At 33.1% G+C, this 14,589-nt stretch overlaps 1 protein-coding gene across 1 annotated transcript in view; it reads right to left on the bottom strand.

The window, feature by feature from the left end:
- Positions 1–3,708: 3,708 nt before the first annotated feature.
- The window catches only part of SOX5 (SRY-box transcription factor 5), a 449,917-nt gene continuing 439,036 nt past the window's right edge, over positions 3,709–14,589 (bottom strand). The window contains 5 exon segments of the mRNA XM_074268831.1: positions 3,709–8,715; positions 10,411–10,487; positions 10,489–10,545; positions 10,547–10,597; positions 10,599–10,630. Of these exon segments, the coding sequence (XP_074124932.1) occupies positions 8,412–8,715; positions 10,411–10,487; positions 10,489–10,545; positions 10,547–10,597; positions 10,599–10,630 (521 nt within the window). The 3' untranslated portion in view covers positions 3,709–8,411.

Below are 14,589 nucleotides of genomic sequence, written 5' to 3'. Positions count from 1 at the left end.
AAAGGAAATGAGTTGTTTTGTGTTTTTTTGTTTTTTTTTTCCCCTGAGGAGTTAAAAAATGGTGATGGATTCACAGAGCAGTTTGTTTTCATGCTCATCTCAGAAGCAATAATAGTATTGATTTGTTACAGTTCCCAGAGCAAGAGATTAAGGGAGGAAGAGTTATACATATGATGACAAAATGGATAGCAAGAAGATTGCTTGGGTAAGTGAATGGTGGGTTGGGAGATGAAGCAACTGGGGTCTGAGTTTAGTGACTAGAGATAAAAGGATAAAAAATGAGATGCCATGAAGGTTATGCTGACCTGTTATGGCAACGTTGGGGATATAGTGAATGAGGGAGAGAATCAAGGTTCAATTAAAGGTTGTGAACTTGATCGTATGCAAAGATGATAAAGACCTCAAAAGAAATAAGGTTAGGAGAACAGAAAGATTTAGGGAGAAAGAATATGATAAAATTTCAAGTTAAGAGTTCATGAGCCACTTGATAACACAGGACTGGGTATCAGCACGTGAATTAGCAGAGGACTGGAGTACAGAGATTTGTGGCATCTATATATTGATAGGAGATAAGAGAATCATTAAAAGAAAGAAATAAAGACACTATTTAAAAAAAGCTGAATATATAACTCTGTGGCACCTTTGAGCTTAAGGAACATGATACCAATAATGATCCTATAAAGGTAACTGGAGGGAATCAGAAAGGGAGAGTATCAGGAAAGAATAGCATCATAAAAGCCAAGGGAGGAGAAAGTTTCTAAGAGCAGAGGATGGTTAACAGTGTCAAAAATATTTCTTTCCCTATGTTGGCCCTTCAAATAATTATAGTCTTCATGTATTAACTCAAGTTTTTTTCTAGGTTACATTAGATTCTTCAGTCTACGCTCATAAGACAACATATCAAGGCTAAGTTGGTTGCCATCTTTTGGAAGCTCTCTAGCTTAACAATGTCCTTCCTAAATGCTTAAAATTGAACACAGTACTTCAAATGGAGACTACCAGTGCATCATCATTACCATCTTCTTATTCTTGGATATTGTGCCTCTTATAATACAATCTAAAATTCCATTTGATTCCTCAGCTACCTTATATTGCTGACTCACATTGAACTTGCAATGCACTAAAGCTCCCAGGCCTTTTTTCAAAAAGTCAACAAGACTTTATTAAGCACCTATGTCAGGCACTATACTCTAGGTGCTAAGGATACAAAAGACAAAAGTTATTAAGTCCCTACCCTCAAGGAGCTTACATTCTATTAGGAGAAGGGGAACAACATGTACACAGATAAGTAAATACAAAATATATACAAAGTAAATACAAAGTTGAGGATAAAAATAAATAAAATAAAACATAAAAACCAAAGCAAATACAGAAAAAAGTATTTTTGGTCCTCATATCTTTTTTTTCCAGACTTATTGCTGCCTAGCTATGTTTTTCCTTTCTTGTATTTGTGAAACTAACTTTTTAAAATGAGTGTAAGATTTTATATTTTTATATTTCTTTTTTTATAATTGTATCTTTTTTATTTTTCTAGCCTTTCAGGATTTTTTTAACCACAACTCAGTTATCCATTTGTTTTAGTTACCTCTCTCTATTTTGTGTCTTCTGCAAATTTTATAAATATGGTACCTCTGTCTTTATTTAAGTCAAAACAGCATTGGCTAAGCACTCCTTGGGATACTTCATGAAACCATCTAAGTTGATATTGAATCATTACAACTGCTTTTGGCAGTAGTAAAACGTAAATCTACTTAATTATGAATACTTCAGGACTGTTTTCCCACAAATAGTAAAATATATAAAATGTTCCATCCAGGTGACACTTCTTTTATATTAGAAAAGCTCTAGGGGAGTGGTCAAAGGGCACATAGAATGCTAAGAATCACACAGTGTTGAGTCTATTAAAATTAATTTAATGAAACTATTCTAAAGATGAGGTTATTGTCCAATAACCAATTAATTGATATGTTATTAGAAGTACTGAAACACATCAATATTGATCTTTTCATGATAAGTGAGACCAAAAGACAAAAGAAATTTACAACTGAATGGAAAAATGAATCTGTTTCTTGGAGAAGCAATGGATTTTGCAAAATTGTCCTCATTCTATATCTAAAGACAATGGAAAAAAAAATCACTTCATGGAATTTATCTTGCCAAGCTTAGCAAATGAAAAAAAGATAATCAGGAAGGTAATAACTTATAATAATAATTATTGTAGCATTTACATAGTGCTTTAAGATTTTCAAAGCACTTTATATGTTTGATCTCATTTAATCTACACAGTAACTCTTATGTGTCAAAATCTGTTGCAGAAGATGAAGAGGTAGAACAATTCTACAGTGAACTAGACTAGACACTCCAAAGCAAGTTAATATATACTTTTGATTCTCAGCAACTTCAAGGCAGAAGTTGGCATAAGGGAAATGTTTTTAAAAAATGGATTGAGAAAAATGACATGTTTGAGAAATAAGAGGCCGAAGGCTTGTAGATTACTCAGAAGCCTTACACCTACATATCATGAATGCTTTAAATTTAATTCAACAAGTATTTATTAAATGCCTCTTCTGTGTAAGGCATTTTGCTAGGTATTGGAAGTGCAGCGCTACAAACCAAAAACAGTCTGCTCTGAAAGAGCTTACATTCTACTAAGTGGAAAATAATATGAAAAAAGACAAATATGCACATGAAAATTTGAGGAGGACAGAATTAACAAAGAGTTGGAATCATGTAAGACTTCCTACAGGACTTTCACCTGAGCTGAACCTTAAAGGAAGTTGAGGACATGATTATGAGACAGTGAATAATTTAATTTAACTGGAATTTTGAGTGTTTGAGATGAAACCAGAATGGTATGTTGGTTGCAGATCATGATAGAGTTTTATGTGCCATAAGTAATGTGGAGCCCCTAAAGGTCTTTGAGGAGGGGAATTATTTTCTTCAAATAGTGTTATAGGAAGATTACATGAGCAGGGGTATCAAGAATGGATTGAAATGGGACTAGATTAATTAATAGGTTACTACAGTAGTCCATTTGAAGGTTGATGAAGACCTGAACTTGGGTTGAGGCAGCGGTAGGCACTTAATTAATGTTTGTAGGAACCGAACAGAATAGAATCCATATCAAGAAATCATGAAATCATTGAATCCATATCAAAAACCATGTTGCACACATATTTATAAGTTTTAGGAAATGAGAGATGGACAAGAACTAGCAGGGAAAAAAAAGAGACATTACTTGATTCGACAGTATAATCAAAATTTGTGGCAGAGTGAGATGCTTTACAATGGGATTTGGCTGTTATTTCTAATAATATTGTTTAGTTCTAAGAATTAAACACTCAGTTCTCAGATCAAAACCAAAATATTGGTAGTGAAATCTTACAGAAAATAGTCATTTTCCATTTGAAGAACTCACCTGTATACTAAATTCTTTCAACCTGATCTTCCTAAAACAGAATTGTCGGTTGCCTTATTCTCATTTAAAAATGCAAATATGAAAGTGATTAAAGTGATGGATTGGTGTATACACATACCATAACATTCAGGTCCTCTCAGTCATGGTATTTTTAGTCTTTGAAAATCACAAAAGTGATTTTTTTTTACATTGAAAGCAAAAAAGAAATGATCATTTCCTGTTTTGTTTTTTTGACAACATGACTAAAGATCACAGTTTTGAAATAAGAATTGGGAAAAAGAAACACAGTGTAATAGGTAAAGAACACATTTGCTGTTTTTATTGGTGCCTTTTAGGGCAGTAATACTGAAAAAGGGAAATGCAAAAAAACAAAAACAAAAACAAACAAAAACAGGATGGTGGCAACCCACATCTTTTTTTTTTTTTTTTTTTTTTTGAGTACATAAACTCCGATTTTCTTTTTATTGTGGCATGAATGATAACATAAAACCAAAAACATGAAAATATACAACTTATATTACACTATGTGTTATGAACAAAATATAAATCTATAATTCTATGTTATATTTACATAATTATTTCTCTTATTAAATTTCAAGTGAGATGGTAGGTTGCACATACTTTGTTTTAAGCTCCAGGCATTTGATTGTCTCTCTCTCTTTTTTTTTTTTTTTTCCTTTTCACTTTTAAAAATCAAACTGTAAGAAGGACTAAGAGCTTTAGAGCCAATGGAGCTATATAAATACTGTTTTAGCGAACCAGTGACAGAAACACTGGGGAGGATAGAAATCAATCAGTAGAAAACCCAACATGACATCATCTTCAGTCTGTGAAACTGATAGAAGAAAAATTTTAAATGTAAGTACTCTAGAAGCCAAGCTAAACAAATACCCTTGCCCTATAAGATAAGGAGCTACTTGAATCCACTTTAAGTGAACTTATTTTTTCTTGTAAAACCATACTTTTTATTTTGTCAGTAACTTGGTAGACCAATATTTCATAAATCTACACATGTGAATACAGTGTATAATTATTTAGTTACAAGTGGACAATCCACCTCATAGAATAGGTGAAAGTAAAATATTTTTGTTATCTAAAATATGATATGAGAGGCTTCCTTGGGACTAAATAACTGCACATGTCTTTGGATTAAGAAAAAAAGAGAACTTCTGAAAGTGGAATATAAAAAAATTAAAGACAATTTACTTCTTAATATAGACTTATGTAAAAAAATTATATGCATAAACCAAATTTTTGAATTAATGTTATGAAAGAAGAACATTCTTTCATATTTATTTGCTGTAAGAGGATTTGGTAGGGCACCAAACTAATTTATAAGCTAGAACAATAGTTACTGTTCTTTCTGGGGCCTGATTAAATTGCTGTTAAATGTGGATATTAAATGTACTTAAAATTTTATTTGACTAACTTAAGGCATGAATGTATTGAGAAAAGGTTTATATTTCATTCCACTGATATTTCATTCCATTGAGGTAACCAGCCAAATTATTAACAGCTTAAATATAAGCAACTTTAATCCACTTTCTCCAGTGCTTGTCTCTTAGATATTCACCAAATGTATTACAATGAACTGCTGCTATAGGAAGGAGTATGTGTGGACAAAAGGGGAATAGTGGAAAGGAACAAGAATAGAGATGCCAGATTAACCAAAATATAGACTAATACCCCTGTTGTTAGTTGTAGGTGAAAACTACCTTATTTTTCTCCAACTTGTCTATCATGGGTACCATGGAGTACAAACAAAAGCAAGGAGAAAAATAAGGCTTTATGACATTACAATATTGTCAATCAATCAAGTACAGAAAAGGCAATGTGTTAATGTAGTAAGTTATTATCTTTCACCTATAAACTTCAAATCATCTTATAAATTAGCATGATAGTTTTTAAATAGTAGGGGAAAACTGGAACACAGAGTGCCATCTAGTAAGTCAAATGGCAGAGCTGAGGAATATGATATAGGGCTGCTGGCTTGCTTTATGCTCCAGAACACACTTGCTCGGTCTTTCTGGCACACATCTAATTTAGTAAAATTTATGTCTGAGTTTAAAATTAAAGTTTCGTTAAAGTTCACAATGAACAACAACCCAGAATAGAGGATGTGGCCTTCTCCCTTGGAGAAAAAAGTTTTGACATTTTCCACAAGGGTGTCATAATTGGCTCTAACCATGAATGCCTTGATGGCACCTACCTGGAGCTAAAACAAAGTATTCTTGTAGCCCAAAGTCACAAAATTAAAACAAAGCATATTTATAACATGGTGGAAAATAAGCATCCAGCAAACGTGAGAGGTGAACCCACATAAGTCAGAAATAATTTGTTCACAAAGACAGGGAACAAATTTTTAAAAATCTGTTTTCACATTGTACTTAATAATGATATAAAAACAAGTGTCTAGTTTTTCCTTATCCAAACAGAGTGCTTAAAAAAAAGAAACAAACAAAACAAAAAATTGGCTCTAGATGACTGTGGTAATTAAATAACTAAAATGAGTGATGAGAGAGCAGAAGTTAATTAAGATTGAACACAACACTCCCATTAATTCACTCCTTCATAATAAACATCAGAACTTGACATTGCTGAGGCCAAAATTTTTTAAAAGGGAGGGAAAAAAAGATGTTGGGATAAGTGAGTTTTTTGTATATATATTTTTATATATTTATATATATATATAGTTTTTTGTACTATATATGTAAGAAGTTGGAGAAGGGAAATTAGTTTTAAATATCTTAACAGCTTTGTTGGCTGCATTTCCAATTCAGAATAGAATAAAATAGAATAGGGGAAATAAAATAAATTATACATAATTTACTAATCTGGGAACAGCTGACCATTATTATTATTATCATCATCATCACAACACTAGCAAGAAGAGGCAGTTCAACTGAAATATACAGTCATCAAATACAAACAGAAGAACAAAGGAAACAAAATCTCTGACATGCAGGATATGAATAGCTCCTCCAAGCAGAACCCCAGAGCAAGTCTTTTGAGAGAGAGAAAAACGAAAAGGATGTTTTGTTCCTATTCAGAGGTATAAATCCAAATTGGTGGGAACAGGAGTATAGGTCAGGGAATGGTGGGGTTGAGTAAAAAGATGGAGTGAATAACATCGCACATCCAAATTACTGGTTGGTATACTATCCTGTTTCATGACCATTGTTGTTAATTTCCTTGGAAAGTCGGCATTTATTTGCAAAGGCCTCACACTTTCAGTGGCCCTTTGGCAAGCAAAAAAGAAACAAAATAATCATCACCTGTTGTCTTTCTATGTGCACACCATGCCTCAGGAGAATGTCTTTAGAGGATGTTTTTAGCAAAGGCAAGTTCAGCAGACAATGGTGGCTTGAGCTCAGATATTATCAATTTACTTTGGCTGTCGTCGCTTTTTAATTGAATCCTGCTGTCTACTTTGTGAAAATATTTGTCATTTTCACTGTCATGAAATACAAAGAGACTATCTCATCACAAAGGAAAATGGGGGAAAAATTTAACACAACACAATACCTTATAAAATCACTAGATCCAATTCCTGGTTAGAACTGAATGGAATGTTGAAGAAAAATGCTTACTCAATTTCTGCCAAAAGGCCAGACTTACTCAATGTGAAGAATAATCTTAGAGGCCAAAAGATCTTAGGGAAAAACAAAATGAAACAAAATAAAACCCTCAAATAGCCAAAGGTTAGGAAAACTAATCATCAAAGGGAAAAAGGCATCTGTAAATAGGTTGTGTATTGTTAGTGGCTTCTGTGTTATACATGCACACTTCTGTTAAATAGGACCACCAGATCCATCAAATGAAGATAATATTAGAAGTTTAAAAACATAATTTCTGAGCCCCATACTTGATTAAGTTAAGTTGTCATTTGAAGTGCAAATTAAAGGTCAAAGTTACTTCCAGACCAGTCACTTAGAGGATGTGGGATTTCATCCCCAGATGTGGGTTTTACTCACAATGGTCCAATATTATTCTTATTAGTACCATAAACATACACACATACACACAAAAATCCAAGGTCAGAAAATACTTTTCTCTAAATTTTTTTTATGTCTCTCTTTCTCTCTCTCTCTCTCTTTTCACCTGAGAACGGCACCTACAGTTTCCAAAAAAATAAAATTAAAAAAAATTAAAAATTAAAAACTTAAAATCTCACCAGCTGCTGGTATATTAGGTTCTTTAAGGGATTGTCTAAGACATAATACTGTCCTAACTGAGAAAGAACAGAAAACAAAACCAAAAAAAATGAACTAGTTCAACACTTCAGTACAAATTTGGCACTTGCTCAAAGACGCAGTGTGGTGTGCAATAGATGAACCAAGTCCTCAATGAAGAAAATAATTGCCTATTGGGTGTCAGATGGCAGAAAAACAAAAACAAAAACAAAAACAGGCTCTCTTTCCCTCTTCCCCTCTCATACACATCCACCCCTAAAATATGCAAAGGTATAGAGATGGAAACTGTGGAAGGGAGTAAAGAGAAGTTTATCTTTCTTTTTTTTTCTGTCAGGTGCATTACCAAAACAAAAATAAAAAAAAATTATTATTTTTTTTAAACTGTAGCACAAAACAACAAAACACATTCACAAGCCACTTGTTGGCACTGTGTACCTGAGTGAGAATTTCTAGAACATTGTAGAACAAACAGCCATAAAGTTTATTTAAAAAAAAAAAAAAAGAGTTGAAGGGTAAGACTTCAGTGCTTGGATATAGCAGCTGAATTACTGGCATTATTTTACCCATAGCTTATTTCAATTTCTTGTTGTTGATATTGTTGCTGTTTTATTTTTTCTCCTTCCAAAGCCTTTTGATGCAGGCTGAGGTCTATTAGTCAGCTGATGTCCCAACTAGTTAAGACTAACAGTTAAAATAACAGTCAGTGTATGAGAAAGTTAATGTGCTTGGCCACTGGTAAAGATGAACCAGCTAGGGCTTCTTTAGGTCCTCTAATGTCACAACAATTGTATGACTCTTTATCAGTTGGCTTGCCCAGCAATATGGTTTTCACTGTCACTCCCGTAGTCCACATCTGGATCATCCTCTTCTTCATCATACTCGTCATAGATTTCTCCATTGATATCGTCAGCCTGCATCTCTTCCTTGATATGTGGCTCCTCTCCTTTTACACCATAAGTGCTTTGGATCACAGGCATCCCAGGTTCTGGGCTGCTGGATACACTTGAATGCTCTGAGGGCAGATGAGGGGAGGGCATTCCTGCCATGGCAATGGCTCCAGGATATACAACACCAGCAGTAGCAATTGGGATCTGTGCTTGTTGCCTATGTTTAGAAATATAAAAGAGAATTTGGGTACTTCAGGAGCTGTGGTAAACTTACCCATCTTAAATCAATAACTTTTTGGTCATCAGTTCCTGACTTCAAGCAACAAATTTTGAATAGTTAACATTATTACACTTATTATATTCCTTCTTACAGCAATTTTCCCCTTTTCTGAGCCTATGGTTATATAGACAATAGAAGTCTTGAATCTACTTTATGATAAAATTCAAATCCAAAGTGATAGAATTTTAATTGACAAAGGTGATTATGGGGGAAGTAGAAAGAACCCAAAATTGAGACTAAAACAATGTAACTATCTATATTACAGTTGGGGCAGCTGTAATGTGAGGAATAAGGAGATTTATGGTAAAAGTCGATAATAATCAGTTCACTCTGGCTTATTCACTTATGCACAACTATTACATGTATGACATTGTGCTAGGAAATGAGAAGAATTAAGCAGTGTACTACTTCAAACTGTTGGAGGCAGTAAGGAAAACCTTTTTCAAAAGTAGAGGACTATGAGGAAGATGTGAAAATGCTTTTTTATATTTTGAATTCCAGCCACACTAGGCCCAGGATTTACTATTCTAAGAAGTTTGAGTGTCCTTAAAACCTCAGTTTTAAACATATGCACTTGCTATTTCCATACCATATGAGATGGTATATTCCATGTATAAGTACCATTATAGACAGCACATTTTAATGTCACCATTTTTTAAAAAATCTAGACTCAAAAATCTTAACATATGAGACAGAGTTGGAATCTCCTAAAATGAACATTCTCAATTAAGAATGGAAGTCTTTCCTGTCCTACAATCTCCCTGTTCCTTGAATATAATCCTTTTGCTAAATACAAAGATTCTGAAAGACTATATATTTGGTTTGAATCATATGTTATGGTTTATGATTTCCTCTTTTTCATCTAAACATTCACTCTTTACCAGTTAAGTATTTCCTTATGCCTAAAAGAGGCTTCATGACACACTGACCTCTAGTGAACTGTTACTTCTTGTTTGAACAATTATCATTATGTAGTCTTATTAAAAAATGGAACTCACAGAATTTTATTTAATGAACCAAAGAACTAATACAATTTAGAATTTGACATATATAAATCTAGTGGCTTATCCTTGTTTTCACAAATTTAAAACATTTTAGTTGAAGATCTTTTATTTTTAGACTGTTCGATAAGCAAATGCCAGTCAAATTTCATTTAAGAGTTAGATGACTTTTCATATGAATTAATTTATTTAATAAATAAATATTTTGCTAAATTAAGAGTACTACATAAATGTTTTGCTGTTAATATTATTATAAAGAATAATCATTGATATAGGTAGGTCCCTAGATGAGAAAATTTTTCCTTTACTGTTCAGGATGGCACATTCTCTGCAATGCAGTGTTGCCTAAAGCTATGAGAAATTGAAAGGCTTGTCCAGAATCACATGAATAGTATATGTTAGAACTCAGGTATTCCTGACAAGGATAGTTTCCATATTCATTACTCCATGTAATCCTTTATTATTTTACTTAATTTTCATTACCTCTAAGGGGACTTGGCTGACAGTTTTCGAACAGGCTTTCTTGCTTACTCATGTTAAAATGGCAAATTGTTACTAAACAAGTGAGTCTGCTATACTGTTAAATGTACTTTCCCTCAGTTTAGAAGAAAAAATAATGAATGGCCCATACCCAACATTAAAATATTGCCTCATCTCTTGACGTCTGTTTCGCATAATTGCTTTATATTCACCAATCCTCAATTTTTTTTCCATCCACAAGGCAGGTTCGCTTTGGCCTGGGTTTATACTTATAGTCAGGATATTTTCTCCAGGTGCTGCTTGCTAAGTCGAGCCTGTTCTTCATAGTATGGCTGTTTTTTCTAGGTTTGTCATTGCTTTCCAACGAGAGCCTTTAAAAACAAAACAAAACAGAATTAGCATTCTAACGTAGGCATCTGAAAAAGATTCTAAAAAGAAAAAAGCATTCAGAAAAAAAAATAAAAAGCAAATCTGAGATTACAGTGTTAGTCTAAATTTGGATATCCACAAATGGGTTTTGACTTATTGACATAAGATGAAAATCCCAATACTTTAAGAAGGGAGGCTTTGACTAAGTTTAAAGTATGCTACAGAAGCAATATAATGGTGCTATTTTTTTGCTTATTTCACATTAATAAGTAAATAAATTACATCAACAAAATATTAAAACTGTAATGTGTTTCCTGTAACAAATAATTATTTTTAATAGAAACATTATTTATTACTTCCTTCATCTATGATATTTACTGGCTATATTAGACAAGGAGAATGATACCAAATGTGATCCCTGCTTTCAAGAAGCTTAAATTCCAGTAAGGAAAGAAATGTTATTTACTCAAATAAATAAAATATAATGTAGAGTATTATAAAGAAGGGTACAAAGCAGATTGAGAGAAAGTAGAACAGATAAGATTTAGATGATAAGGGGGAAATAAAGTATGAGAAAAAAGAGAATCAAATTATTTTAAAAATGGGGTAAGCAAAAGTAAGGAAATAGAAAATTACAGAATATGTTGGGAAATGAGTTGTTTAGTTAGCTAGTTAGATGAAGAGAAATATCACATAAGTTGGTAATGGTATCTCTTAGCATCTCAGAGCTAGAAGTCTTCAACATCACAAAGCTGCATATTACCTTTTTTAGGCAACTCTTTTGGGAAAATTATTCTTCAAATTAAACTAAAATCTGTTACCCATTGGTCCTAGTTCTACTCTCTAGAGCTACAAAGAATACATTTTCAATATGTTGGTTTTTAAAATATTTGAATGGAGACATTATCTCTTTTAAGTCTTATTTTTTTTCCAAAGGAAGAATTCAAAATTGGATAATGAGATACTGGCCAGTGAAAGCCCAGTCCTTATGAATGTGTGCCTAGTATAAACTCTGGATTATGTGCACCTATGCTGTGACTAGTTCCTATAAAATTACTATGCATCAGAGAGAGAGGTCTTTTGATTAGTCACAGCCCAAGAAGAAAGAAGATAAAGGTTTTTCTCCTACTCAGATGCTTATATTTCATCCTCCTTACTTGAACACAGTCAGAGAGAGGAATTGATATAACTGGTCCTTGCTTTTTATATGTACCTTGCATTTTGGTCTAGTAGTCAATCACAAAATCCCTCTTTGCCACACAGTAAACAAATAGAAAACAGTCTGTATCTGTGTATGTTCCAAAATTGATATGACCTATTGCATCAGAACAAGCTGTACCTCTGCATAAGGAGAGGGCACTCTCATTGTGTCCCATGGGTTAAACATGATTATTAAGCACCATACATACACACATATAGATCCTGTTGTTTCTTTAAACTCTATGAGTCATTTTTAAGTTCCCTAATCAAAGGACTGATAGTCCTTTGGATATACTCTATCTTGTCAAAGAACCTTTGAAAAAGTGGCACCTATAACTCTAGATAAGATTTGAGGAAAGCAGAATAATCATCTCCTTCATTATGTAACTAATTGTTCAATTAATATAGCCCAAATTAGCATTAACAGAACATTAGAAAAGGTAGTAGTTTGCTCCAAAGTCAGGAAGCTCTGGATTTTAGCTCTGAAATTTACTAGATTCCAAACTTGAGTAATTTTTAAATCTAAGAATACACATTGCAGAGTTCGTGCTGATCTGCACTGATGAAGGGAGTTTCACCAGGAATTCCCAATACCAACAAAAACATTAGAGTTTTTGAGATTTGTGCCAAACCTTTCTTCCTAACAATGTCTATTGTTCATTTATCAATTGTGGCTGACTCTCACTGACTGCATTTGGGGTTTTCTTAGCAAAGAAATGGTTTGTACTTTCCTTTTCCAGCTCATTTTACAGATGAAAAGATCAAGGCAAATGAGATTATGTGACCTTCCCAATCACACTGCTGATAAGAATCTAATGCTGAATTAGAATTCAGATCTTTCTAACTGAAGACCCAGTACTCTATCTACTATGCTCTCTAGCTGTCCAATTCCCAATGACCATGGGTCATGGCAAGTTGGATATAATTGAAAAAGACTGAAAAACACGTGTCAACACTGCTAAGTGCTTAGGACATAAAGGTCCTCTGGGAGTTCACATCAAATGGAGGACAGAACATGTACAAACAAGCCCTCTATAGGATAAATATGAACAAATCAACAGAAGAAAAGCACTAAAATTAAGAAAGCTTAGGAAGGACTTCCAGAAGAAAGCAAGATTTTAGCTGGTACCTGAGAGCAGCCAAGAAATGAGGAGGGAAAACATCCAGGCAGTGAAAATATTTGAAGTCTACAAAATGTATCTTGCTCCAGGAACAACAAGGAGACCAATGTTACTGGATCCAAAAGCATATGAGGGTGGGTGGATATGTAAGATGTTAAGTCTAGGTTCAGTCAGATTTACAGATTATGTAACATGGTCACCTAAAATGTATATATAGTTACATATACATGTGCAAACACATACACCACACCCACACACGAGTATAGCCATCATTTAGATTAAATATATCCACTTTCCTTTTCAAAGTTCTTCTATATCTGATGAAGGTGTGAATAGGTTTTTTTGAGATTTGAAAAGTACAAGCTTTGGCAAAGTCTGTGATGCTGGGAGTATTTTGAGTAAGCAAACAACCACAGGACTCACATCTTGCTTGTGACAAAGAAACTTCTCATCAGTAGTTTGGTCACTTATTGGTTAATTCTTTAGCTATGGTAATCCATGAAACAAAGGAAAAAAAATACATCTTCATGAAGGGGTATTGCATAGAACAGGCAAATATGGATAAGTTGTGAGTTATTAGCAGGTAAATGATGAGATCACAAATGTATTGGAGTACTGGACTATGTTAACTTTAAAAGTTTTATTTATTCATTTATAAATATTAAATATGTAAAATTAATGAATATTAAATATTCATTTATAATTATAGGCATTGACAATACACACACATAAACACATATATATTTGTGTATGTGACCACATATATTTATTATAATTATTTATCAATAAAATTATATTTATGTAAAATAAATATACAATATATAATATTAAATATATACACATGTATACATATGCAGATTTGTACACATATATATTACATTGCAGTGGATAAATACAAAATGAGTGTGCTGATGACATTTGTGTGTGTGTGTATTTTTCTTGGGGGAGGGTAGGCTTAGTTGTTTTTCAGACATATCCAACTCTTTGTGATTTTATTTTGGGTTTTCTTGTCAAAAAATGGAGGGGTTTGCCATTTTCTTCCTCAGATACATAACTTTAATAGCTTTTAAATAATTTTTGAAGTAAAATTTCAACTTGAGTTAACCTATAATACTAAATAGAGACTATCTGTGATGACATGGGCATAAGGAATTTCCAAGTGAGGAAACTCCCTCCAAGTTGGTAGCAACAGGAGTTCTCATCTCTGAAAGAACCTAAGTTCCTAGGTGTCTTTGCTAGTTCACAGACAAGCAAAATCAACCCGAAATTATTTTCTCTTTCCCTCTTCTCTTTCCAATATCATTCTAGTTTGGATAAAACAAACAAAAAAATAACAAACTTCTTGGGAGTTTTTATTTTTTGCTGCTAAATCATTTCAATTAATTCTCCATGCAAGTTCATAGTTATATTCCTCGATCCTGCTGATATCGTTATGTTTATATTATAGCTAATATGGAGAAATAAGTTCATTTGCAGATAGGCATACCTACCTGCAAGTGATTAGTGTAATTCTCCACAAATTTGGGAAAAAACTCCAAACATTTAGGGTATTTTAAGACCATTAAGTATATTAGCTCAGAGAAGATAAACAAAAGAATGGCCCAGCTCACCTAGGAAATAATACTGTTGCTTTTGTTTGG

Source organism: Sminthopsis crassicaudata, chromosome 5, assembly GCF_048593235.1.
Source record: "Sminthopsis crassicaudata isolate SCR6 chromosome 5, ASM4859323v1, whole genome shotgun sequence".
NCBI classification, from domain to species: domain Eukaryota; kingdom Metazoa; phylum Chordata; class Mammalia; order Dasyuromorphia; family Dasyuridae; genus Sminthopsis; species Sminthopsis crassicaudata.
Note: the sequence above shows the minus strand (reverse complement) of the source record. Positions and strands in the feature narration are given on the sequence as shown.